General features: G+C 39.0%; 2 protein-coding genes across 12 annotated transcripts in view; one reads left to right on the top strand and one right to left on the bottom strand.

Annotated features, from left to right (window-relative positions):
- Positions 1-2,083: 2,083 nt before the first annotated feature.
- Positions 2,084-27,892, bottom strand: part of snx19a (sorting nexin 19a) — a 97,162-nt gene continuing 71,353 nt past the window's right edge. For 4 of the 10 annotated variants that reach the window (XM_028595524.1, XM_028595521.1, XM_028595522.1 and 1 more), the window contains 13 exons: positions 20,882-20,973; positions 11,794-11,962; positions 9,050-10,561; positions 8,831-8,969; positions 8,640-8,740; positions 8,433-8,552; positions 7,574-7,692; positions 7,024-7,114; positions 6,789-6,939; positions 6,209-6,332; positions 5,273-5,457; positions 5,049-5,136; positions 2,084-4,353 (listed from right to left, as the gene is read on the bottom strand). In XM_028595524.1, coding sequence (XP_028451325.1) covers positions 4,224-4,353; positions 5,049-5,136; positions 5,273-5,457; positions 6,209-6,332; positions 6,789-6,939; positions 7,024-7,114; positions 7,574-7,692; positions 8,433-8,552; positions 8,640-8,740; positions 8,831-8,969; positions 9,050-10,537 — 2,736 coding nt within the window. In that variant the 5' untranslated portion in view covers positions 10,538-10,561; positions 11,794-11,962; positions 20,882-20,973 and the 3' untranslated portion in view covers positions 2,084-4,223. Of the gene's footprint in view, positions 4,354-5,048; positions 5,137-5,272; positions 5,987-6,208; positions 6,333-6,788; positions 6,940-7,023; positions 7,115-7,573; positions 7,693-8,432; positions 8,553-8,639; positions 8,741-8,830; positions 8,970-9,049; positions 10,562-11,793; positions 11,963-12,417; positions 12,625-20,881; positions 20,974-27,892 lie in introns of those variants that run through there. The other 6 variants (XM_028595526.1, XM_028595523.1, XM_028595528.1 and 3 more) reach the window with 6 other exon arrangements.
- Positions 12,815-22,881, top strand: LOC114566784 (beta,beta-carotene 9',10'-oxygenase). 2 transcript variants are annotated; one of them, XM_028595533.1, is made up of 12 exons: positions 12,815-12,959; positions 15,037-15,241; positions 15,343-15,554; positions 16,053-16,204; positions 16,317-16,419; positions 16,638-16,766; positions 16,870-17,030; positions 17,143-17,310; positions 18,231-18,368; positions 19,369-19,551; positions 20,830-20,940; positions 22,175-22,881. In XM_028595533.1, the coding sequence occupies exons 1-12, from the start codon at positions 12,917-12,919 to the stop codon at positions 22,289-22,291; spliced, it is 1,722 nt and encodes a 573-aa protein (XP_028451334.1). In that variant the 5' UTR covers positions 12,815-12,916; the 3' UTR covers positions 22,292-22,881. The 2 variants fall into 2 exon arrangements, with proteins under 2 accessions (XP_028451334.1, XP_028451335.1); XM_028595534.1 differs by having other exon boundaries at positions 16,053-16,168; positions 22,175-22,880.

Genomic DNA, 27,892 nt, shown 5'->3' with positions numbered 1-27,892 from the left:
CCCCTTATACAACTTCCCCTTTTAGACAGAGTGTCATCTTAATGCTTCACAATGACAGTATTTGTTGCAGGACTATTGTATTGAAACTTTCACAGATTGCATTTTATTGTATTTCTGTTGCACAAAGCACCTAATGAATCCTACTGCTGAAACTTAAATAAACTGAAAGAAAAATGTTTTTCATTAAAACTGATCATTCCAGATGTCTCTACCTAGAGTTAAGTGATAAGTAGGTGACACTTTCTGCACCGTAGCATTGTATTTTGTGTATGACATAAATGGTCAGCAAGCCTGCCTCTTTTTTGCTATTTCTGAGCTTTGAACTGATTCCAACTATGTCAGATCTTTGAGCTTGTATCTGATAAAAAAGACCTAACTGATTTTAGCAGACATCAGTTTACCATCAGCATATATTGGAAGCCTGGAAACAATTTTAATATTCCATAAGTGGTCAACATGTTGTTGTACAACACCTGTATACGCTGTTTCCGTGGCAACAGATGAAATCAGGACAACGGTGTTGCCTCACAAACAAAGTTACCTTCATCAAATGGCTTATGTCTATTAAACCACCTATATCTCCAATTATTATTATTAATAAACAAATTTGAAGAAGACAGCAGGAGGGAAATATTTTTAAACTTTACCTTCTTCATTCTTATTAAAGGTTACAAGCCGATTTGGGGGGAATTTTTGTGGTATCTCTATCTGCAGGGCTCCAGGGCCACCTCTTTAGAGTCAGCGGGCACATCATCAACTCTACATAGGACACTCAGCAAGACATGTCTGTCAGACTGAATGTAATGCAACAGAGTTTATAAGGTCATTTCTACTTTTCACTGATGCAGGTGATGTTCCCTCAAGTCTGAAATGGTTGTGGTACTATCCTTAACAACCATAATCTTCAAATGAATGTGTTCCGGTTGCATTGGCAGAACATTTGGACAGGCCTGTGAAAAAAAAAAAATATATACCTGGGCCTATCGTTACTTAGGAATTTTGTTTTGTTTTCCAGAGTCTACATTTTCCAAGACCATCCTGCTTTCATACCACAAAACAACCTTAATATTTATGTTATTTATCAATATTATCATGAGCACAGGCTCTAGGTGTAAAAGACGACAGCTGATGTGTGCTGACCTAAACAACAAGACCAAAGGAAAGCCAGCCAGACCAAATACCATCAAGCAGCCACGCAGTTTCCAATCTCCTCATACAATTCATCATTAACAATTAACTTAACCGCCAACACCAAATGTGACCAAGACTCGCACCTAACCGCATCATATATTATTAATGACCACCACAGTATTTATCATGCAACGGCCACGGCGGGCATAAACGCGGCCTGGCTTGAAGTTGAACATGGAGCCATGACTTCATCGTAATCCAATGCATCTGACAGTTTATGTTCCAGTATAAAGTCCGGTTGGTCATTGATGATCCGAGTCGACGCGTTTTAATTCTGTTTGTTGTAGAAAACATTCTCTCCACACCGCAAGACTTCACTTTAAGTTTGGCCCTTAGGACTGAATTTATTTTTGGGAAAATATCGTGGAGGCAACTGTCAAGTAACTGCTACATGCATGATGGAAGAATAATAGTTGTTCCATTCTCCTGCTGTTTTAGCTTCATTTAAGCTAGCTATATTCTCAAACTGTGGTTTCTTTAAATATCTCACTATGGATTATTTTGTTGTTGCTGTGACTTGTTGGTTATTTAACTTGGTAGCCTGACATTTTTTATATCTCACCACAAAACCGGAATATTTCTGAACCTCGCTGCGCCACGGCGTGCGTGCAGCGCACACAAATGTATCACACACAACGGTCAAAGGTTAACCCCGCCCACATTGATATTCAAGATTTTTAATTGGCCAGAAAATGCTAGCGAGTCGACCAGCGCCGCTTGATCTGAGGATGCTAGCTGTACCCTTTGACATATTACCAAAGATCCTCTAAACCGTCTCTGTCTGTGCATCCATAATGGGGTGAGGGTGGTGTATTACCTACATCCATGCATGTATATACATATGGATGTATTAAATGAACACAGGAAACAAATTATTTTTTTTTTCTTTCAAACTTTATTACCCAAACAATAACATCACAGTCAGTCAGTGCAGCTCGCTTGGGTGTGTCCAGACAGATTGTCCCTCTGGTACTCTTCAGTTTGGGGATCTTACTAGTGTAAAAAGGTTTCATGAAAGTGAGGCACTCAGAAGTGTAAAGTTTAAAGTTTTACTCAAAAAGGTAAAGTTTTAAAAGGCTTTTTAAACTTTACCCTCTTGTGCCTCAATTTCCTTCAACTTTTTTACATCAATATTACAATACAAATAACAGTACAGGGAGTATTGGAGGGGAAATACAATTAACTAATCACATAAAAACAAGAAGAAAATATATACAGCTTTAAAAAATAGTCAAAATACCCGTATTTAATAGAGAAGGCCGAATTCAGTCAGTGAATGGACGAAGTTTTGCCTTTTTACATATGGCACGGAGGCCCCGAAACAGACACAAATACATTTATTTGGATTAAATGAATTTGAGCAAACTTTTATGACAAAAAAATTTGGCTTCTTATGTTGTGGGCGATAATGTTTTGTTGCCATATGGAAACACTTCATACTGTAGCTGCTGCTGATTTTTTCCCCCATTAAGTCAAATTTAAAAGGAAATTTTTTTACCATGGTTTAATAAGTCATGCAGAGAGGTGTTAATCTTCCACACTATTATAGCCTCATCAAAAAGACTGTCTGTGAAGCAGCGAATACTTTTCAAAGGTTGGTCAGGATCAAAAGATCATGGGAAGACTAACACTGCCTGCACTTACTCACTTATGTTAAGTCCCTTTTACTAATGACATTTCAGTCTGGGATCTTAGGTGAATCATTTAAAGTACAAGAGTCAAATCTTAAGCTCTTTTCACACATGTAGTGCTCTGTCTGACTCATTTATTCATTCAAGGTTGGTTCCCACAGACAGTGACATAAAAGCAAATCGAGACATCCTCAAACATCACTGCCAATTCCAATACAAACTATTGTTATGGCAATTCAATTTAAAAGTTTTACTAAATTTTAAAGCTAAATGACGCAAGAATTAACTGTAAAAACTAAATATATGCACCTAAATGAAATATGGTCTTTTGCACTTCCATGTGGCTCTTTGTAGTTTGCTAATTTGAAGCTAATGTCCTTGCACTTGATTCTTGCTGTCCGAGTTTGTACCTTCATGGTTGAAAGCCCTTGATTGGAAGTTGCTTTGGATAAAAACGTCAGCTTAATGACATGTAATGTAATGAACAGACATTTCCGCCCACAGGAGACAGATATGAAATTGTACAAGCAAAATAAAATAAGTCACCTCAGCAGCCATGAGTGAACAAATTGTACCTGTGCAGTTTACTGACTCACAGTACACAATGTGTATTCAAGGTCAAATATTGAAAGCAATTACCTGGCTCGTCTTTTTAGAGCACAGCTGATTTCACTGATAGCTGTCCCACTACTCAGCTGAAGGAACTAATCAAATTGAGAAGTGTAGGATACCAATTATCAGACGATGGGAAATAAAAGACTCGCATACAATCTTAAAACAGACTTCTGAGAGTATATTTTACACACCAAAACAGTTCAACACATCAATTGTTGATCTAAAAATATCATAAAAAGTCATACTTCAGAAGGAACTCTCAAAAATATGTTAGGTATAATTTCACCAGGCGAAAAGCCTCAGAAACAAGATTTCACTGAATGATTGAATGAATAAATACATCAATAAAAACAAAAAACAATCAATAGTTACAGACCACCTGCCTGTGTTTTGCCTGCAGGTATAAGTGAACTAATTGCCTATTTATTAATACAATTTTACATTTGCACTAGATCCCATGAGCCAATTGGACATAAGAACAGAAGTTGAAGGATTGGGTGAGCCAGCAAAACCAACTGTTTCCTTCTGGTGTGTCCTCTTTAGGTGTATCAGAAATATTCACACAATTCTTGTCTTTCTCATCTTTATGTTACAAGGAAGGGGACTTTATTAGCTTCCTGTTTCCACTGACCAATCAGGTAATGCCTGCTGCTATCCTGTGCCATCACCCTGGGGACTCTAGTGGCTAGGCCATTATGAATATGTCACAACCCATATACACATGTACTGCACTTTATCTATCAATTGCCTACAACTGTGAGGCATCCGGGTGTTATCATGTGCTGATCATATGTGAGGATTGTCCCTATCTGTGTCTTTGGCCAGACTCTGCAGCAGAGACCCCTGGAGGGCCTCATCGCACGACTCGGGGATCAGAAACTCCAGCAGCAGGTCACAGATGCAGTAGATCAGATGCCTGCACGTAATCCCACAAACATGGTTAATGACAGGCATGTTATTAAAACAATGTTTAATGAAATTATTAAATAGAGAATATGTAGTGTATGATGTATGGCACTGTGAGTGACTAAATCATGTCAACTAAATCAATTTTAATGTGGATCTCCTTTTTTAAATGATGCAATAGTCTGCCCCATGAGCTGTTATAGCCCTTTTCTTGGTCAATAGCTTTTTCATTTTTCATCATAGACAATTAGGATCAACTTTACCTTAATCTGGGCCTCCTCTCATTTAAAACATAAACTCCCGTTTTTGAGGTCAAAGGCAGTTCTTTTTCCACTGACCTCCCATTTTATTTTATTTTTTTTAAATTTAGGTTCAAATACATTTCATTATGAGATTATTTCAGGTATGGTTAAATATGCTTTTTTGTTGGCAGCTAAACAGATATATGTATGAGGAGTATACAGAAAATGAAACAGATTACACAATTTTCAACAACTTCTGGTGCAAATCCCGCCCACTTTTGGTATGATCGAAATACATATACAGATATTTTTGTGACATAAACAGATACAGATAGTAGCTTGGCGTTACCCCCCTTGTTGTTGTCCGGTTTAGTGCATTATAGATATGATTATATCCTGAGTGTAGCCGTCCTAAAACAGCAGAAACAGACGTGCGTTTACTCAACAGTGGTAGTTGACTCACTTGTTTATCTGATGATCCTGTAAAGACTCCAGCATACTCTCCAAGCTCAGTCTGTACTTCTCACTTCCCAGCATGTCAGTGATGAGCTCTGCTCAGGGACAAATAATGGAAAAAATAAAAAAAGCACAACATAGCTTCAGGAGCCTTTAAAAATCCAAATAGCATTTATTTAGCATTCAAACAGCTACAATCTGAATCTAACAATACTTGTATCTGTCACATACCAGGCAGTGGCTGCATTAGACAGTCCAGACATTGCTCCTTGGTTTCCTCTTTTTCTGCGGCACTTCGCTCCGGCCGTGGTTGAGCAGGCAGCATGCCGCCTGGCCATACAGCTTCCTGCAGCACTTGTAGGTAAATCACCCAGCAGGGGGCACTGGTCAGGTGGGCAACTCCTACATCCAACCATCTAAGACAGAATCAGTATTTTAATGCAAAAGTGTTCTTCTGTGCATCAGCTTTTTCTACTAGATATCAGCCACTGTATAGAACAAACGACAGAAAATAAATGAATATACTGTACAGTACATGCAAACATGCTTTGACTGATTAGGAGGGAATGAAAGACATTGATCACACAGTGAAGCAACACAAAACAAGCATTCTTAAATCTCTATAAACCATTGCAGAAGCATGAACATTGTTTACTGACAAGCTTAGTGAACCCTAAAACTCCCAGAGGCATATGTCCAGTCCAAAAATGGAGGCCAGTATAATTAGTTAATGTCAGCAGGACACTACAGATTAGACAAGTACAGTTCCCACAGACTGTGGTAATGACAAGCCTAGTGGTCATTCTAGATTCTCATTAAGGCATTAGCGCCACGTTCAAAGAATATTTTGAAAGGCAATTTGAAAGAATGTCATGCAGCAATCGTGTGCTACAAACCACTTAGTGCCTCACATACTAGAAAAGGACCCAGCGTCTGAATGGTCAGCTGTATGAGGGGAAAATAATTGAGAGCCACAATGTCACATGCTAGCAAAATCGGTTTCATGTGTAAGTAGTATCAATTTCAGTAGATTTCAACTCCTGTGTCAGCCTTAAAGATTATAATAATGCGTATGAGTAGAATACTGAGTTATTTACACGTTGCAAAATGTATGTACAGGAGGAAAATACTTGTGAAAGCTACACCGAAGCTAAAATAAACTCCTACCTCTCAATGAAGGTGCCAAAGAGCAGTCTGATGGTCTTTTGTATGTTCTCAGTGCACAGCCAACTCCACTGGTCCTTCATCAGCAGACACAGAATGTTCAGAGCAACATCTGCCACAGCTGTGTCTGCAGTGCACAGCAACAAACACAGACGCAAAATAAATTCACATCAACACAACACTGGGAACACCTTAAAACACATAGACACAGACAAAACGCATCAATGATGGAAACTGACTCCTAGAAATATGCATCTAATGTCTAAACTAACAGTGTTGTTTTGCTGCACCCAAGTGGCGATGATGCATTACTGCACGTTCATTCTCCAGTGCTGCAAGGAATGCAACACTTCCGTACTGGCATGGATAAAACTAACTAAGACAAGACTGTTGTGTAAATATATATATATTTTTTAAAGATTATTTTTTGGGGCTTTGAAAGGGGGAGAGAGATATAGGGGATGACACGCAGCAAAGGGCCGCAGGTCGGATTCAAACCCGGCCACTGCAGGACTCAGGCCAACACGGGGCGAACGCTCTTACTGGGTGAGCTAGAGGCTGCCCCTGTTGTGTAAATATTTACCTGTCCCATGAGCTTTCCCTGAAATCTTCTTGTCTTTGCCAGGCTGCTCACAGCTCTGCTTTGCTGTCTCTTTCCCATTTGGCCCACATAAAAGTCCTTCCTGCTCTTTGACGAAGCTCTCCAGGCCAGACATTGACATGCCATTGAGGACCTATAATAAGCAAAGAAAAAATGTCAGCTTTGTGACAGTTTCTGTTTCAAAAACACATTTACCAAACAAAGTATGGTAACTTACAGCGCTGCCTTCACTAAAGCAGTATGTCACTTTAGGGTGTAGGTCAGGTATATTGAGAGGTGTGGAAATTTTCCTTGGGAACATGAGCCTCCTGATGTGTTAAACACAAAACAAGACATACAAATTAAACACTTACAAATTCATAAGAATACCAGAGAAACAAGATCATTTAAAGTTTCCATAAGTGTACTCTGTAGTGATTTCAACACCCTGCACTGGATGTTTTGAATGTATTACTGTGTTGCCTGGGGGGTAACCGTAGACTGTATGAAACAGGGGGTAACACAAGGACTGAATAATAACATTCCTGCTACGCAAAATAAAAATGATTTATATCAGATTCATGTCTTTCTTTCATCTTTGTTTTTTTCTTGTAAATCCCTGGATATTGTTACATCTTGGAGCCTCTGAGATTTATTCAAGTGACTCAATCTAAGAGGGGACATTACTCTTTGGTTGATCTGGTCTGTGAAGAGGTGTCACAAGTAGATGCCGCTCACCTGGCAGACATTTTGGGAACAATGCCACTGGACTGATTTGGAGCTCTCACCTGTATTTTTTGCTGTCCATTGTTCTTCCATCACTATCTCCCTCAATGTCTTCTGTTGGACTGAGGGACTCAGGTTGAGGGAAAGCTGTCTTCAAGGTGTCTAAGGCATTTTCCATCATCTTTAATGGCATTCAAGTTGGAGAAAACAAGAGATAATTAAATTCCCTGGGTGAAAAAGTACAGTCAGATCACACTTTCCATTGAATCTGTAGTGTTGATAAAGAAGCTTTAGAGGTGCTGGTAGGCATATTTTGTTACCTTTGGACAGAGCCAGGCTAGCTGTCCCCTCTCCTTTAGTCTTTATGTTAAGCTAAGTTAAACGGCTGCTGGCTTCAGCTTTATGTTTCTATTTACACATATACATATACATATACTCTTACTACTTCTTTGGAATACCTACAGTATTTGCCTGATCTGTTTATTTTCTATTTGTACCATAATTTATTCTGGTCTGAAAGGGTTTTATGTTGAAATGTTAACTTTATGTTTGTACCCTCATTGTATTTATCAGTTTTTTTGTATCAAATTGTAAACTTTATAGTTGTACCCTATACTGTATGTACTTATTTTGATAAATAAGTGTTTATTTAAAATGTTTCTGACTAATCCGATAATGGATGGGCCGTGTAAGCGGCCATACACGATAATAATTCATTCATTCATTCAGACATATTTTCAATCAATCTTTTAAGAGACTAAGTGTTTCCCAATAGGTTGAGCTAGTCCTTTAAGACTTGATTAGATTTATCTCGATTGTGTTCATTTTTATCTCATTTTATCATAGAAATGATAAAGTAAGTTTTTTTTTCAATCACACTCTGTCCTCACAGGATCGACAGCATGCAGATTTTTTTCTCACCTTATCAATTCTTGACTTTACAAGAGGCTTTCTTCCAAAATATGTGCAACCATCTGAGTTGAGAGCCAGGAACTCCTGCATGTCCTCGTTGTTGGATGTCTCAGGAATGCTGCATAATTGCTAGAAAAAAAAATCTTTCAAATTACAGCATCACAGAAATGATTTCATTTAATTTCATTTCATAGAAGTTACGGTCCCAAAACCTACTTTAAGGAACGTTTCCAGTTGGCTTTTACGGACTTCAACCTTGTCGCTGTCTGCATTGCCAAATGGAAGGTCAGGGAACATTTTCTTTGGGCCTTTGACATCTGAAATCCATGACATTGATTTGCAATGACGTATCTTGTCTTGGCATTCTAAAGGTCAATGGACAATTAACGCGTAGGATAATTTCTTACTCTTGATTACTTTCTTGACCTCAGGCTTCTCTTCTAAACGTGTTTGCAAGTTGAGGAACTCGCTGTATCTCCGGTTGACGGTGTGACAGGATGCAGGTTGCAGAGGGCCACTGGTTTCTGCTTCAACCATTTTCTCAAACTGTAAAACAGAAAGTGGAAGCTAATATGTGATAATCAATAATACATATTTAAAAATCAGGAAGTAGGAGGTGACATTACCTTTACAGTGTAGAGAGTATAAGGATATGTGCCTGTACCGCGCGTCTCCTTCGCAGTGACAGTACCAGATATTTGCACATTCTGGATGTTCAAAGGTGCAGCTTGGTTGTTGGGGGTATCAAAGTCACAGGGGGTTAGACAAAGTCTTCTTGGAGGACATGGGGATTTCTCTTGGGCTATACCCGCTGGCCACTTGGAGTCCTCGGGCACCACCACCTTTGGCCCAAGATTTTTCAGAGGACCAAAGCAGCCAAACGCCTCATCGTCCATTAAAGTCATTACATTGCAGAAGTTTGTTGGAGGACCGCAATCACAAAAGCCTCCTGGCAGGTCATCTTCAGAGTCTAAATGAATTAAGGAGTCCAGTGAAACCCCTTTGGGCTCTAGTGAGTGGGAGTAGTGGCCAGTTGTGAGTGGACAGCAGTTCACTTTGCATGGTGTCAGCAAATCTGCATGGCAACCTTCTACTTTCCCAGCAGACGTCAGGCTAACCATGCTGCTCTGCAAGGAATCCCTGTCACAGATAGTACTCTGGCTCTGAATATCATCAAAGTCAGAGGTGCTTCTGCTGGTGAAGCTGGTTTGATCATCAGAAGAAGATGGTGACCTGCAGGTGGTCCAGGACTCCTGTATACATCTGTATAGTGCAGCTGCAGCTGGGAGCTCATCCACATTGATTTCCTGTGGTTCTCTGGACTTGGTGATTATGTCTACAATGGTCTGGTTGAGCCAGTCAGGATCAGACACCCTGCTTATAAGCGGCAACAGCACATTGCAGGTGATGAGTTCTGTAACCACAAAACCTCCAGTCCTGGTTTCCATCTGAGGGTATGGAACAAGCACATGTAACACAAGGTTAACTAGAGCTCTTGAGTAGTTGAGCTCAGTGGCTACACTGCTCACAGCTGGATGAGGGGCATCTACTTCACTGTAGAGCTGCCAGAGGCTGATGCTCTCCTTTTGCGTCGACTGTATCTTTCTTGCAGTCATGTAGCTCTGCAGGTGACAGCCATACATCTCTAGCAGCCGCTGAACCAGTGCTTTCCTGTCCACTCGCCGCGCACGCTCCTTCAGTTCCATCACTGACTCCAGCATTGAATTACGCACTGCTCGTTCAAACTCCCCCTCCACCTCTGGCAGCAGAGTCCGATACCACGAGGACACAAAGTCACGCACCGCTTTGTGGACAGCATTGTGGATCTCGTGGTTCAACCTCCACTCATGTTCAGGGGAAGACAGAGGTAGGTTTATGTTGCCGAGAGGCAAAAAGTGTTCCAAGTGGAGAAGGCTGTTTGCGTCCAGTACAGCACGGGACCCGAGCCAACCCCCGAGAACCACCAAGAGACTGGTGAAGACGCAGAGGAGCCAAACATTCACAAGGAGATGGAAGAGGACAAGCCATGCCAGCAAAGCTCCGAGCCCTAACAGCCTCCGCTGCCCAAATAACTCTGATAAAGTCCAGTGATCAGAGCTCTTTGTGGAAGGCATTAAATTCAGCACGTGAAATGTGTCCTGTTGAAAAATGACAATGATATATCCTGTTAGAATAGGAATAGTGGCGCTGTAAATTGCTTGCTTTGAATTCAAAACACTGACCTAACGACTTTGTAACTCTCTTATTAATCAGCCTATAATATTGCCAATCACAAAATCACTACTGAGTGCTTATGAGAGACTGTTTTATATTTACAAGCCACTTAATGCATTTCCTCCCCCCAAAAAATACAGTTCAAGACCAGCGCAGAAAAAGGAATTGTACCATAATGGTTATGGGGAAGCAAACTACTCAAAGACCAAGCTTGATCAATTTTCCTGAGGTGGAAGAAGTATTCAAATACCCCCCTAAAAGTCTGCATTTAAAATTTCTCTCAAGTAAAAGTACAGTCAATTATTATCAGCAATCAATCAGTAGCCTATCAGCAACAACATGTATTTAAAGTATCAAAAGTTAAAGTACTCATAATGTAGAGTGTTAGTGTTATACATTATAACATTATTGGATCATTATTATTGCTGTATTAATATGTACTGTAAGAGGTACTTCAATTTTGTCAGTCAAGGTGGAGCTAATTTCAATCTGTAACCATGGATCATATTTTATAAACTGATACTGTATGTTCTGTATAAAATCTTAATTTGAAAACTGACTATTACATAGTGAAGTATGCGTAGTGTGAAATTTCTCTCTGAAATGAAATACTCATACTTAAATTACATTTTAGGAACTTTCCTCCAATGAACTTTTCTATAAATTATTATATTAACCAAATAGCTATTCCTATTTTTTTTTTTTTTTATCTGTAGTAGAATAGTATATGGTATACAGTTTAGTAACAATAGATAGAGTTTAATGCACTGAAGTACAATGGCAACAGTAAACTAGCTAATTAAAATGCAGTATGAGTGCGTCATCGTTTATTTATCACATTAGAGCGGGACTTGTTGCCATGGCAATTTGTAAACTTCGAGGGACAGTCAATCTTCTGCTGCATGTTGTAATCTTTTACTGTCTATGGTTGTAATGTTGGCACTATGACTAATTTGGAGAAACGCCTCTGGCAAGACTTGTTTACAAAGCAAACGTTCCTGTACGCCTAGCTAGCAGATGGGGCTAATGTACACGCAGCATGCAGCTACCTTACGTTTTACAGTCTAACGTTACTGACATGACTCCGTGGTTATATATATATATATTCACAAAGCTGTAAAACCAGCAGCAAGACAGTTATTAAAATATATATTACCTGAAGGGTTGTAGGATCTTTATAACATGAATACAGGCCGTAGGCTATAGGATGTCCTCCTTCTCCGGGACATTACTTTAATCCTCCAACAAAGATTATCTATCTGGCTAGCTAAGTATGCTTAGGTGTCCACTTGACCTGCCAGCCAGCAAGCAAACACAGCTGTGGTCTAAAAACGAATACAGAAATAAATAAATATGTCAGTTAACAAATAAAAGAATATCTATAAAGTATGTAGAAATACATTAACAAATAGGCCTACATAGGTTATATAAATAAATAAATACATGTTGGTCTTCAATTCATTTCTACATTTCTTTAGGCCTTATTATATTATATTATATAATATAATATAATATAATTATTATATTTATTAATATTATTATATTATATTATATAATATATATATATTATATAATATATATATATATATATATATATATATATATATATATATATATATATATATATATATATATAATATTTATAATTATTATTATTATTTATTGATTTTTACATTGTATTTTTGAATTTCTATGTCTGTATGTTAAATGAAGTAGTTGTACTGATGTCCCTAGCTGTAAAGCAGCAATTGGTCACCAGAGTTTAATTATCTTGTCTTACTCATGCCTGGTTTGCCCCGTTTATCAATCCTGCTTTGGAGTGAGGTTAGTATACCACCCGGATATATAATCGGTTTATTAAACTGCATATTTAGCTAAACATAAACGCAGAGCGGAAATTTATTTTCTCCTCGGGCTGGGCTTAAATGCGCTCTGTACTAATGCAGTTCTCGTCGTGGGTAGTGATGGGACAACCGACTCTTTTACGAGAGTCGGTTCAACCGGACGGTTGTTGGTTGGCCTACCGAGTTAATAGATTCGGTCACCGGTTCGCGTACTGTCTATGGGTGGAACGGATCGGGTACTGACAAACGGCACGAATGAAGTAAAAGAAAAAAACAGGAGTGAGTCGGTTCATTGACGTATGGCACTCGATTCACCCGGCTCAGTGACACGAGTCGGGTTAATTAACCGGCTCTTCGGTCAGTTCGTCAACACTAGTCGTGGGCAATTGTGGTCCAGCAGGACTCAGATCTAGAGAGCAGCAGTTTTGTCCATCTATGTTAACTGCTGATATGCCTCCCGTGAAGCTCGAGAGATCAGGTAACAGCCTTCTCCATTTTGTGCTTGTTTTACTGTACAGAGAAGACAGAGCAGTTATATTCACTTGCTTATGATATCAGAGCGCAGTGTATTGCGAGCAGTGCTGGCACATTTTAAGACCCATTTACATTTGAAATGCACATTACACCCTTATTGCTCAAACCTAATTTCGCATGTTTGCATTTATAAAAACTATACTATACGTGTTGCTACTGTATCGTTGTTACTGTACTCTTTGAACGTTGTTGACTGTAAACAGCGATGTGATGGGCGATCAAGACTGTACAGTTGGCAGGACAGAGTGTTCTTCACTCGGTAAACTCCTGTTGTGTCAGGTTTAATTTTCACAGGCTAAAGGTCTTTTAAATAGTGACCAAACTGCAGTTATTACATTGTTTTTAAGTAGGCTAAATGTAGTACTGACAATATGTAATCGCAATGGACAGTATAGGCTATAGGCTTCAGTCAACGTATAGGCTAGGCTACAGGAAATGTGCAATGCATACGGTCAAAACGCTTGCAGACAACGACTCTGTTTCCTCTACAGATGATATACATAATACAAATATTGTTTCTCTCAAAACACATACTGTGATAAGCAGGGCAGTGCTCACCTTTGAAGAGGGACACAGGCAGCTGGTGTAAATTATTAATCAACACATCATCAAATATTATCTTTCTACATCTGCTTCTTCAAATTGAGCAAGTTGGGACAGATTGAACAGTATGCATTCAGGTTGTACAGGCATTTCAAAGACATTTGAGACACTTCCTAATAAGGAAATGATCATCATGACTATGCAGAACAGTTTGGTATCCAGACAGGGTTACAGGTGACAGACATTTTAATTTTGTTTGTTGATCAGGGGAGAGATCGAAACAACATGAACTTGTTTACAATTGGGTGCAGAGTGCAGTCAAATACATCCACCCACACTAAATTAGGGATATTGCTAAAAAGTCCTATGTTGAGTGTATTTGTTGGACATTGTAGCAGGGACGTTTCTAGGACTTAAGGAGGTTTGGGGCTTAGCCCGGACCCATTTAGGTGGGTATGGCTTTAGGTGATGTAGTGGAAAGTTTTTATATGTCATACTAATGTGTGATATTTCTTTCATATTTTATCCATTACTCCATGTTTTTTATATTCTCATCATTTTATATATATTAACTTTATACTATACAACATTTACTCTGTTTTTTATATAATATAATATATCAGTTATAAGGATTTAGTATACAGTAGTACTCCATTATTCTAAAAAAAGTGATCATAGCTTTTCCTGTATCTGTCATGCAAGCCTATGCAGCCCCCTCTGTCTCCCACTACACGAAGCAGAGGGCTGAGGAGGTTTTCTGCAACTCGAGGAAGCCTTCCACAGAAAGCCTCAGAGCTCAGCTCTACATGAGTAGGTTTTCCGCAACCTTCAGCAGGAAAACAGTCCCTCCCATCTCATGCTCAGCTATAAGAACCCTGAAGTTTCTTTGTTCACTGTCACACTTTCTCAGATTGCTTGTCAGTCTGTTAAACTGTCTCCTTCTTTTGCAAAAGAATAAAGAAAATAACTTAGAGAACTCCAACGTGTCAGTCAAACTTATTTTCCAGCTTCATCACCGAACACCAAAGAGATTTTCCACAACAGTGACCCGGTGACAACATTGCTACTCGCTGCAAAACCATGAAGTCAAATTAAGTTAAACTCAAAATAAACTAAATGCACCGCACGCAGAGCAGATCGCAAAAAAAATGTGATTGCCCAGCTTGTTAATAGCCAGTGTATGTTAATTTCAGCTGTCCAGTTTGTATATAATGTTGTCCTAGTGCCTTGCAAATAACCTAATACATATTTCTGGTTAAAGCCTGGGTTAGGGTGTCTACTTCTCGGTAACTTTTTAAAATCTGTAGCTGACTACAAGCTGCCTACTTTGAGGGCAGGGTCAGAAATGACCTGGCTATGCCAATGCATTGTAGGTTGTTGCCTAATAGTTTACCAGTCAAAAGATGGCCATCTCCCTATATTTGTCTGGTTTAGGTAACAACAGTATAGTTATGATACAGTATATGTGTTTCCTACAGATGATGCCAAACCTGTTGACAATGGCAAGGACAAGAAATGCATCACCTCAGCATTGAAGGGACTGGAGACAATTGAACCTCTGGTTCGCTCTGTAGTAGAGACCCCCGAGCCCATTTCCGCTGAAGTACAAGGCACCATTCCCTCCTGGATCAATGGCAACTTCCTCCGCAATGGCCCGGGGAAGTTTGAGTTTGGAAACACACAGTGAGTCGGGAAACACCTTAATGCATTGCTGCACAACAAAAACGAAAAAAAAAGTTTCCAAATAGATGTGATTAAGCTTTTATGTCTGTATTTCATCCCAGCTTCAACCACTGGTTTGATGGGATGGCCATGCTACACCAGTTCAAGATCGACAAAGGCCAGGTGACATACATGAGTCGGTTCCTGCACAGCGATGCCTACAAGAAGAATAGCGAAAAGGACCGCATCATGATGTCAGAATTTGGTACCCTTGCTTTGCCCGACCCCTGTAAAAACTTCTTCCAGCGCTTCCTGTCTCGCTTTGAGATGATGGGTGAGTAGATTGCATAAGAAGGAATGGAGTAAAGTATAAATAGATAATGTGTGACAAGGGAAAGGATTCATGGTAATCAACATGGCATGCAACTGGTTTTTGTTGACTCATGCAAGAATGTTGCGTCTTTTTTTCTATCTCAATAAGACCAGCTTGGTAATTTTAGAAGGAGCACGAGAGTCAGAGGGAGAATCTAAATCAGGTGGAAGAAAAAACTATTGATCCAGCATGTAGTATCCAGTTTGTACAAACTCTGATTTGCTAAATCTGTGGTGAGGCCAGGGGTGGAGCCTCTAAAGTACTTTGTGTACATTAAGGTTACATAATCACTTGCTACAGTGGGGAACCAAAGAGGGAACATTTTTGACATAGTTTCACATTCCCACTGGACTTTTCACTGTAACTGCAAGCAGAAAATTATTTACTAAGATTTCTGTTAAAGGAGAAAAGCTTTAGTTCATTTAAAAAAGGCCTCAATAACCTTTCTTTCTGTTACAGAGCCCACAGACAATGCAAGTGTGAGCTTTGTGAAATACAAGGGTGACTTCTATGTCAGCACGGAGACAAATTTCATTCATAAAGTGAACCCAGAAAACTTAGAAACATTGGAAAAGGTAGCCTACCATCACGATAACCATGGAGTAATAGATGTAAATATTGATACCAGTGGACATACATACATCTGTCTTCTTTCTTGTAGTACAGTAACAGTTATATCAGCCATAACATCATCTTGCCCTCTTCCTCTGCTATGTTTTGTAGGTAGACTGGAGCAAGTTTATTGCTGTAAATGGAGCCACTGCTCACCCACACTATGACCCTGATGGTACCACCTACAATATGGGCAACTCTTATGGGAGCAAAGGTTAGTCCCATGATATCGTCCACAAGACCCTAATTAAGTTTTACATAAATCAACGACGATTTGTGTCTCATCTTCTTTTATGATAAAAACTGGATTGTGATCCTTGGATATCTGTCATCGCTTGCTCACATCTAATCTTTATTCAATCAATTTAAAAACGTCAGAGCAAATGTATGTAAAAGCTATTACAAGGTAGATTTTTATCCCGGGCATTTCAGGAGCCCTGTACAACATCATCACAGTACCTCCTGAGAAGACGGATGCCAAAGAAACCCTTCAAGGAGCCAAAATACTCTGCTCTATTGTACCTGCAAACAAGTCTCATCCCTCCTACTACCACAGCTTTGGTAAGCCAGCACCCCTAGATAAATCATTCATTGGTGATGTCTGTGTCTTTCACGCTGCCGCCATCGGCTAAAAAGCCCAGTGACACCCTTCTCCTTCTTCCAGCTATGTCTGAGAACTATGTGGTGTTCATTGAGCAGCCAATTAAGATGGACCTGCTAAAGATAGTCACATGCAAGCTGAGGGGGAAGGCTTTGAGCGACGGTATCTACTGGGATCCCAAGCAGGAAACTGTCTTCCATCTCGTTGACAAGCTAACAGGCGAGGTGAGGTGTGATTTATGTCTAATCTAGGAAGCTCGATGGAAATTCTAGTGGGGAAAAAAAAATTCTCCTGCTTTAGATCCCAGATCATCTAATGGTGTTTTCTGTGCCACAGGTCAGCTCAGTGAACTACCATACCAAGGCTATCTCCACCTTCCATCAGATCAACGCCTTCGAGGAAGATGGTTTCTTGATGCTCGACATGTGCTGCTCAGACGACGGCCAAGCCATCAACAACTACCTCATCCAGAACTTACGCAAGTCAGGAGACGCGTTAGATGAGGTCAGTATATAATTACATAAGTCAACACTCTTTTGTGCAGTTACTCAAGGAAATATCCACCCTGAGATACTCTTACACTGTAATGTAATGTTTGGTGTTTTAAGCCCCCAACGTCGTCTTCCAGGCAGCGCTGCATGGCAGACACTAGGCCGGACCCTACGGCGTAGCCTGACGTGCACCTCTCGAAAAATGTAACTACACGTCGCAGCGACACACGTCTCTCGGCCCTGGCTTGGTAGCGTTGCATTTCCCCCCGACTCATTTCCTGGTTCTCCTTCTCTATAAACAACATGAAATCAAGGAGAGGGGTAACTTTTCCTGCTACAGATTTCCCAACTTGGTCAGAAAGCAGAGGAGGAGAGACACTTTGTTTCTCTCACTATGACTCTAGAGTCGCTACTCGCTCCGAAGCTAATTGCCTTCACTCTCTCACTTTCTCCCTCGCTCTATCACCCACTCCCCACACACACACATGCCGGCTCGACGCACACCTATACACACAAGTATAAACATCAGGCCACATAAGTAGGCTACGGCGAAAGCTCTGCGTTGAGCCTCCGTAGAACCCTAAAACAGCCTTTAGGGTTAAGGTTAGGGTTAGGTGCCTTGAAGTTGACGGTCTCAGCGCTGCCTTGAAGTCGATGGCTTAAAACACCATCAAGCGTAATTTCTCTTGAGTAATAAATAGCTGCTCAGGGCATTATGGGCTTTGTTCATCTTTTTCCTTTGTTATAAATTATTTCTAAATACTTTAGGAAGAAAACTTTTTCAGTGTTAACTTTGTTGCTTTCTCTCTATCCATAGTTTTAGATCTGTTTATGATGCTTCTGTCTCTTTGCCAGAGAGACAAAAAGATATACTGTAAAAGAGGAATCCATAACCTGCGCCCATATTTCATAGTTCCTGTATGGTGTCATTAGGTGTACAACACCATGTGCAGGGTATTCCCTCGGCGTTTTGTTCTGCCCCTTCAAGTGACCAGCGAAACCCCAACAGACCAGAACCTAAACGTGCGGCCCTCCAGTGCGGCAACATGTGTCAAAATCAGCAAAGATAAGGTGAGTTGTTCAGAAATGTGTCCCGACAGCTCATATTGTGCTGCACAAAACAGATGAAGTACAGAAGAAGTAATCAGCTCCTTTACTTAATTAGAAGTGGTAATACCATGATGTAAAATACTCTATTACAAATTTCAGTAGACTTCTCAATTCAATAGACTTCTCAAAATTGATTCAATTATTGGATTGTTATTACAGAAGACACTGAAGTTTGTTGTAGAATGAATGGGGGAAAACACCAACTTAAATGCCATGAAGTAATCACTAAATATGTAACAGTAAATGTATTGCTAAATTTAGAAATATACTAATAAAGTCTGTGATTTGGGGCATTTATTTCACATATATGGAGTACATGCACATTTAGCAACCAAAACAATTAAATTCTTCATATTCTTCCAAATGGTTTCTACAATCATTGATTTATACAGATTTCAAATTTGTCACAGTCCCAGAGGTACAACTGCAGTCGCCATTTTCACCTCCCAAATGTTTAACCAGCAGGGATGAAACAGTTCCCATCTTTAAATCAAATCAACGTTTTGTGAAATTATTTTGTGCTTCGCTCCAGAGGCAACTATCTCACTATCTATATAACTAAATTGAAAAACAATTGAATAGAATAAAATACTAGAGAATAAAATAAAGTAAAATATTTTACAAAAGAAACTATATGGATGTACGTTTCAGAGAAAAATAAAATGGCGAAATATAAATGATCTGGAATGAGTGTCACTGAGACGCTGACAGGCTTTCTTCACCAAGCTGCTGCTGACCTAAGAGGACCATGATAAACCCTCTGTGAGGCAGACACCGAGGGATCTGAAGCCGTCCACCCTCTCCACCGGGGCCCCGTTGATCCTAAGTGTTATAACAGATCATCAAAATTCCATTGACAAGATACACTGAGGTTAATACCCAGTGAACACATGGAGGACAATGGTAAAAACTCTGTTGATTTTAAGTGACAATAGACCGTTGATTCACTCTTTGTCAACAGGTGTTCTGCCAACACGAGGATCTCCATGGAGATGACCTCCACGAGTACGGTGGCCTGGAGTTCCCTCAGATAAACTATGGGAGATATAACACACGGCCGTACCGTTATTTCTATGGCTGTGGCTTCAGACACCTGGTGGGGGACTCCCTGCTCAAGATGGACCTGAAGGACAAGACACTCAAGGTGTGTGTGTATGTGTATGTGTGTGTGTCTGTCTGTGTGTGTGTGCGTGCGTGCACATCCTGGGACAATGGCTGTATTACCACTACATAAAACAGTTTAGGCAATTCTATATCTATATCAGTTTAATGCTAAAATCTCACAATAATACTCTTAATTCCTTAAGACATTGAACAAAGGTAGAATTTACTGCTGTTTTCGTAAAGATGTCAACATGAACAGCTGTTACCATTGTTGTTTAATTGAAGTTAATTATCCAAGTATAATAATCTACACTAACTACCCTTAAAGAAGAAAGTAGTAAATGTAAAATGCGGTACACAAAGCTTCTATTTTGGTGTGTGTGTGTGTGTGTGTGTGTGTGTGTGTGTGTGTGTGAGAGTGTGAGTGAGTGAGTGAGTGAGTGAGTGAGTGAGTGAGTGAGTGAGTGCCCTGCGCGGACCCCTCTGTATCACTATCTACAGCAACGCCACCATCAATGAGCAGATCCTTACTTTCTGTATAAAAGCACGTCTGCAGGTTCTTCCTACAAAATACAACTTATCACTGTGGCTTCCCTCCATCCATTCACCCCTCTGCATGTTGCAAGACCCTCCTCAACACCTGGAGTCAGTAGCCCACATCATGAACAGTTGTCCATCATTTAAAGGACTATATGTATACTGCCAGACATGACAGACTTGTGGACCTCATTGCTGCTCAGATTCCCTGCATGGCTGATGAGCAGATCTTTAAACACACTACTGTACAGTCTTAATGGTTTATCTCACCTGCAAACACTTTTTAGGAATTGCTAATACACCAGATATTGTTAACATCTCTCAGAATGGCAAAACAGCTAAACTCTTTGAGGTGTCATGTGCATTTGACTTGTTTATGGAAGACTCTTATTGTTCTAAGACTCTAAAATATCAGTCATTGCTATCTACCATTGAGAACCTTGGGTACAAATGCAAGCTCATTGTGCTAGCGTTTGGTAGCCTAGGTCATGTACATAGGCTGGCGATCCCTGGACTTTGCATTGGGGGGGGGACAAACAGTTGACAAAGTACTGTTCAATCTCAGCAACTATATGAAGCATGTTCATTTGGAAAAGGCAATATTTCCTGTACCCTTAGAATTGTATAAGTTATAACAATGTGACTTGTAATGTGGAATCAAATAAAGTATGTAAAATGTGTGTGTGTGTGTGTGTGTGTGTGTGTGTGTGTGTGTGTGTGTGTGTGTGTGTGTGTGTGTGTGTGTGTGTGTGTGTGTCTGTGTGTGTGTGTGAGACCTCAGGTCTGGTACCAGAAAGGTTTCTTCCCATCAGAGCCTGTGTTTGTGCCGTCACCTGATGCTGTGGAGGAGGACGATGGTGTCATCCTGTCTGTGGTTCTCACCCCCTCACAGGTAAGACACTCTGTTTCTGAAGATGTACAGCAACTGTAGGAGAGTGCACATGAAGAGAACTGTAATAATTTGTCAAAAGTTTAGTATTGAAAGTGCTGGTCGTTCTGGAGTTACAACAGTGTTAATAATAACATAATGTGCCACTTTATACAGTGTATATCTTTAACTTTAGAGTTGCAGTTGCATAGGGTTTCTTGAGTTTTAGTTACCACCAGGTGGCAGACCTGATCTCTGTTCATTTTCTCTTCCAAGTCTGTTATTAACTCCAGGCAAGACAAGGCAGCTGTATTTGTATAGCAAATTTCAGCAACGAGGCAAATCAAAGTGCTTTACATAAAACATTAAAGAGAAGTTACAACAATTAAAAATATAAAAACAGCTACAGACATGAAAATGAAATACAAGAACAAAAGTTACAGTGCCGTGTAAGAAATGGACAATTACTTAAATAAAGCAAAAGTTTCCAGCATTGATTTTAAAGAAGTGAGATTTGCAGCAGACCTGCAGTTTTCTGCCAGTTTGTTTCAGATACGTGGTGCATAAAAACTGAACGCTGCTTCTCCATGTTAAGTTCTGACTCTGGGGACAGAAAGCAGACCTGTCCCAGACGACCTGAGACGTCTGGGTGGTTCATAATGTAGCAGCAGATCAGAAAAGTATTTTGCTTTATAAACCAACAGAAGTATTTTGAAATCAATCCTTTCTTTTCAGAGTGTAGAATGTAAAAGAGAGTGAGCCATCTCGAGGTGTTGTTCTTGTGCTCCTTCCTGACAGCATATTGTGCTTCAGTGTATTATTAACCTTCTCTCTTCTCTTCACTATGCAGTTTCTGTAAAAATAAATCAAGTAGTAAGTAAGTTTATTTATATAGCCCCTTTTAAGAGCAGCTGTCGCAAAGTGCTTCACAATAAAAGACAAATAATCAGACATGAAATGCAGACATATAAAGAAGGTCGAAGGAGAAATACAGCTAAAAATGAATCTGTGTCGTGATCAGAAGTAGTTTGATATAGTCTGTCAATCAGCACTGTGGAAGACTGAGAGCGTGCAGAGCAAATTCAAAATATTTCTAATATGACAAATTCTATTTGTCCTCTTCCTTTCCGATAAATAGCAGCATGTTTTTGAACAGTACTTGTGCCACTTTTGTCAAACACTCACACGTTATTTAATACAATGTGTTGGTGCTCTCTGTGGCTTTTGATAGTTATTCCACCAAACTTTTTCTCTCTAGGATAAAGGAACATTCCTCCTGGTTTTGGATGCAAAGACATTTGAAGAGCTGGCAAGAGCCAGCGTGCCTGTTAACATGGCGTATGGTTTCCATGGCACCTTCAATGCTTCTTCCTAAACCTGTTTCGGTTACATTTAAAGTGTTTCTGGAATGACTATAAATAAAACAATACCTAATGCAGTGCTAATCATTATAACCACTATATTGCTGATAGTACGGAGTTACTGCACTGTATATGAAGATAGATGCAGTTTTCTGTTACTGACTGAATAGTTTCTGTTACTAACTGTATGTTTTTCTAAACTAGTTTGCAGTAACATTACAGTAATGGCATTAAGAGCCTTAACAAACTTAAATATAATCTATATATATTGTGAATGATATTCCTTTCATACCAACCTGAAACTGGTACTCAGGAGTTATTATACTGTAGACATCAAGCCTGTGATTTTCAGGTTGCATGACCCTCCAACCAATCAAGTGCCAAATTAACATTTTCTTCAAACATTCTTTTGATACTCAAATGTTTATTTTTTTTTTTACAGGTTTGATTTTTATACACTACTTGCCAATAAAATGTGTACCTCTGTCTGAACTGTCAAGTGTGTTTACAAAGTTTTGCATTGTCTGTGCATCCTACACACATCGAAATTGAAAAGCTAATGGTGAAATGTGCTAACATATGAAAACAGCTGTTTCATGTGTAGCTTTATCATTTATATTGTATCAATATAAAGATAGAAAAAAGACAGCTATATTATGTTTTGAATAAAAAATTATTGGGAGTTTTACACTAAAATGTATATTTTGTTTGATATATTTAAGTGTAAATAACCTGTCAGGTCAAGTGATCATCATCACCACATTTAACTTCCACATTATTCTTAGAGCCTTCACGCTGTTAGTCGCTGAATTAGAATTTCTATACTTGCAATCTTTCTTTTCCCCACAATTTACACAGAAAAAATGCTATTAAATCAAATTTCACACTATTTTTTAAGTCAGATTTGTCTTTTAAAAAAGGATGAAGAATTTAAATGCTCAGAGCAAAACATTGGATTTTCATTAATAATATTGTCTCAGGCTAAGTATTCAAGCACAATTGAGGAGTTCTGTTTCACAACATGGATTAATCCCCAGTAAGCCAACAAGTGTGCTAACGACCCTGCAGCACATGATAAATCAATGCAAATATTACGCTAACATTAATTAACATTAAATGATCACAGTGGTCGCTGGCAATTTTGTTTTGCTAATATGGAAACATGGAAACTGCATACTGTTAGGTACTCAATGTGACTCATTACATACTGTATGTTCATTAGGCAAAGTGTAGCAAGTGTTCTGAATTAGAGCTATAAATACATTTATTATACCATTGTTATAGGTTTAAATGCACATAATACACATTTATTTTAATACACATATAAAACTGGTGCTTAAATATGGTCCCAATTGTTACTCCCTTGTTCCACTATACCTACATTTAAGTAGAAACCATCATATGATCCCCACACACACACACACATACACACACACATATATGATCACACACAAACGGTAAACCAATAAAAATATGTGCTAAATGAGTTTTTTTTGTCTGCTGTAAGAAATCCACACATCAACCACTAGAGGTCAGCACAAGACCCCCTTTCAGCTGCTGTCAGAGTCGTGCCCTAAATCTGCAGTCAGGAACTGAACTCACTACCTGACCAGGATTTGTTAATAAAAATGTAAACTACAGAAAAGAAAATAGGGCAGAAAGAAAAACTATTGCATGATGCTTTGTCTTGTTTGTGTGCAACTGGACAACAGGAAGTCCCTGGGTTTGTGAACAGTGCAACTTGTCCCTTCAGTGAGCGTGTCGCACTCTCTGTATTGTGTCCCCTCATAAACAGCAGCCCATTCTGCTTTCAGATGCATGATTGTGAATCTTAACCGATCCACTTTTTGGCTCATAGAACCGTTTCAACAAAGGGGTGAGGCAGGAGCAACGTCTTTGAAGGAGGCGGGCTTAACATGGGCACACTGGCTATAAGAGAGATTAAACCTGTGACCTTCTCACAATTGGACAGTCTGTAACTGCCAGCCCACCCTGCCACTTGAAAAACATACTGCAAACACTGTAGGAGCCTGGCATTGAACCTCACAGGGGTTATTTCCAAGTCTGTGACCTTAACAACTGTATTTATTTTTTATTTTTACTGACTTAAGACAGAATGGAAAAAACAAAGACAATTGACAAAATTGATTTGGGCTATTCAAGAGTAAACTTGAAGAAAGTAAAAGAACGATTAACAAAAAATAAAAAGAGTTGGAATAAATCAAAAACAATGGATTAAAGCAGATGATTAACTAAAGCTTCCTAATTCACTTTTTAGGCTGCGTGTGGCTGGAGAACAGATGTGCATTTCCATAGAGAAGTGAACAAAAGGGAAATAGAATAGAAAAGAAAGAAAAAACCTCTCTGTGTGTTCCTGACAGCCGGTTAAAGCAACAGGAACCAAGCTCTTAAGAGAAAACCTCTAAATCTTACATTTTATTTCTAGCCAATTTTAAGTTTTCAAAGTTTTAGGTCTGCCTTTGGAGTACAGAACATGATTAATGCATTACGGTACATTATATTAGAACAAAGGTGATTTCCAGAAGTCAAAATGGATTTCATGAATAATATGTGACCGTACACTAGTTTTCTCTGTCTGAAACTTTCAAAGAGTTCCACAACAAGTACTTCTGAGTACAATAGTCCCCTCAATCAATACATTAGTACACTAATATACACCAACAGAAGCATGACAAGACAAAATAGAACTATCACAAATAATTACGGGGATTTATCAGAGATTTGACGTGATTTTACATTGATCCACTTCAGTTGGTACAGCTCATTGAACAGGAATCCACCAGCTGCTATTTTATTTATTCTGCAGTGATAAGTGCTGACAGATATCTTTCCCTGTAGCAGACATGGAAGCAAACAAATCCCTGTTACCATCAATTCCAAAAAAAAAAGGTTGTTTTTTTAAGTCATATTGACGAAGAGATCTATATTTGTTTTTCAACAAGCATTACACAAAAACCTGAATTGAACTCAGTTTTGTCAAAAAAAATATAAACATGTACCATCAGCGTGTGAACAATCATTTTTATATCGATCACTCTGCATTGGTTTAATTTTCTTATTTAACACAGACTGTACTGTGGTACAGGGAGCGGCAGCAGTCTTGTAACATCTATTGAAGCAGTCAGTAGTGGCTCAGGTCAGGAATTGTGATTTTCTAGCAGGATTTGTAATCAGCTGTGGAATAAGAAGCACAACATTTATTTTTAGCTTGTTTCTCCTTTGTGATATGAATAGCTCTGAATGCTGCTGCCGTTTGTCTAAATTCAAGAGATGTCTGAAGTCAAGACACCACTGAGAACATCTGTACTGCTGCAGTCACCAGGACCCTCTGAAGACATATTATGTTATATTATGGAGAAACTGAATTACGCTTTTAATAATGGTATCTTATTTGTAGTACTCATTGCAGGAAGGCTACCAGAGAGAAGACCCTAACCCTAAATACAGTTAGTTATTGAGCATGCACTACTCACTGAATTTTATTCACCTATAAGCCAACAGCAGATACTGAAAGCTGCAATAATTGACTGTTTCGGTCACTTGGAGGCTTATTGATGTATAATCACAAAATAAAGTCGATTAGGCAAGGCAAGGCAAGGCAGCTTTATTTGTATAGCACATTTCAGCAACAGGGCAATTCAAAGTGCTTTACATAAAACATTAAAGAGCAGTTAGAAAACAATTAAAAACTAATTAAAAACATTAAAAGACAAGAATAAAAGTGCAGTATAAAAATTAAAAGAACTGAGAGATAAAATACATGAATAAAAGTTACAGTGCAGTATAAGAAATTAAACATTAAAGAGCAGTTATCGAGTGTCATACAGTGTCATCAATGCAACTTCAGTCTAACAAATGAACAGTTATTTAAAGAAAGGCAACATCAAAAAGATAGATCTTTAGCTTTGATTTAAAAGAACTGAGAGTTACTGCGGACCTGCAGTTTTCTGGGAGTTTGTTCCAGATATGTGGAGCATAAAAGCTGAACGCTGCTTCCCCCCGTTTAGTTCTGACTCTGGGGACAACAAGTCCCAGACGACCTGAGTCTGGGTGGGTCATAGTGTAGCAGCAGATCAGAAATGTATTTTGGCCCTAAACCGTTGATTTATAGTGATTTATAAACCAGCAAAAGTATTTTGAAATCAATTCTTTGAGGCACTGGAAGCCAGTGTAGAGACTTCAGTACTGGAGTGATGTGATCCACTTTCTTGGTCTTAGTGAGGACTCGAGCAGCAGCGTTCTGAATCAGCTGCAGCTGATTAGGCAAACATGTTAGCAAAAAGAGTTAATTTCCTGTGGGTTTGTCACTACGAGCGACACCTTACACATTACACGCAGTCATTTGATCCATTGTTAATGTAAACATATTGATTAGAGTAGCTTTAACAATTTGACTGATGGTAGTTATCCACTACAGTGGGTCTTGACTGGTGACCATGCAGCATCGCTCAGCTCAGTCTGTATTAAAACACAAACGGCGAACAACAAGAAAAAATATATATCATAAATTGAATATATCACAGTAAATATAAATGTACTTCATGAAGTAAAAATAATATGAAACAATATTGGAGGGGTAAAAAAAGAAAAAGCAGAACATGAATCTAATCTGTCCCACCGCCAAAATGATTTACCCTCCCAATGTAAGTTGATAAACATCACAACTGTTATTTCACTTATTCTGTCTGATTAGACCTCTGCTCAGGTTAACAGTAGGTGGAGCTAAGATGGGAATTATGTGAGCTCCCAACAGCCTAATACAGCAGCAACAACAACAACAACAACAACAACAACAACAACAACAACAACAAGATAAAAGTATGTAGGAATGACATTTAAAAAAAAAAAGATAATTAAAAACATCTGATTGACAGAGACAAGTGATGCTAGAACTTGGCATGGTTTTATGTCGGTTAGCCTAAAAGCTGGTTTGATTTGCATTGAGAGATGATTTTATGGAAAGTACCCCATGTCAATCTCTAGGTATGGTGAAGGGTATGTGATGATGTGGGGCTATTTTAATTCCAAAGGCCAAGGGAACTTTATCAGGATGCATAGTATCCTGGATCCATGAAATAACTGGCCTTTAAAAATAAACATCTGCCTGCCTCTATGGGAATCTAACATAGGGGTGTACTTACTTTTGTTGCCAGCGGTTTAGACATTAATGGCTGTGTGTTGAGTTATTTTGAGGGGACAGCACATTTACACTGTTATACAAGCTGTATACTAAATACTTTACATTGTAGCAAAGTGTAATTTATTCAGTGTTGTCCCATTAAAAGATATAATGAAATATTTACTAAAATGTGAGGGGTGTACTCACTTTTGTGAGATACTGTAATTCTAAACAAAACCAAGTACTGGTACCACTGGTGGCCACTGGCCAGCTACTGATTATGAATCATCTCTGGACACTGACTGGACAAAAAGTGATAAAAGTGATCTGCCAATCTTCCCATCCGACTTCATCAAAGACAGCAAACAAGCATTTTCTTAAAATGTTTGTTTTCCTTTAAAACTCCAGCTCTGCTTTTAGATGGCAGAGAGAATCAGTTTTTACCATCCTGTCAGAGAAAATAAAATAAAAATTA

This window comes from Perca flavescens, chromosome 13, assembly GCF_004354835.1.
Source record: "Perca flavescens isolate YP-PL-M2 chromosome 13, PFLA_1.0, whole genome shotgun sequence".
Taxonomy (NCBI): Eukaryota; Metazoa; Chordata; class Actinopteri; order Perciformes; family Percidae; genus Perca; species Perca flavescens.
This window is presented reverse-complemented; position numbering and strand designations above follow the sequence as displayed.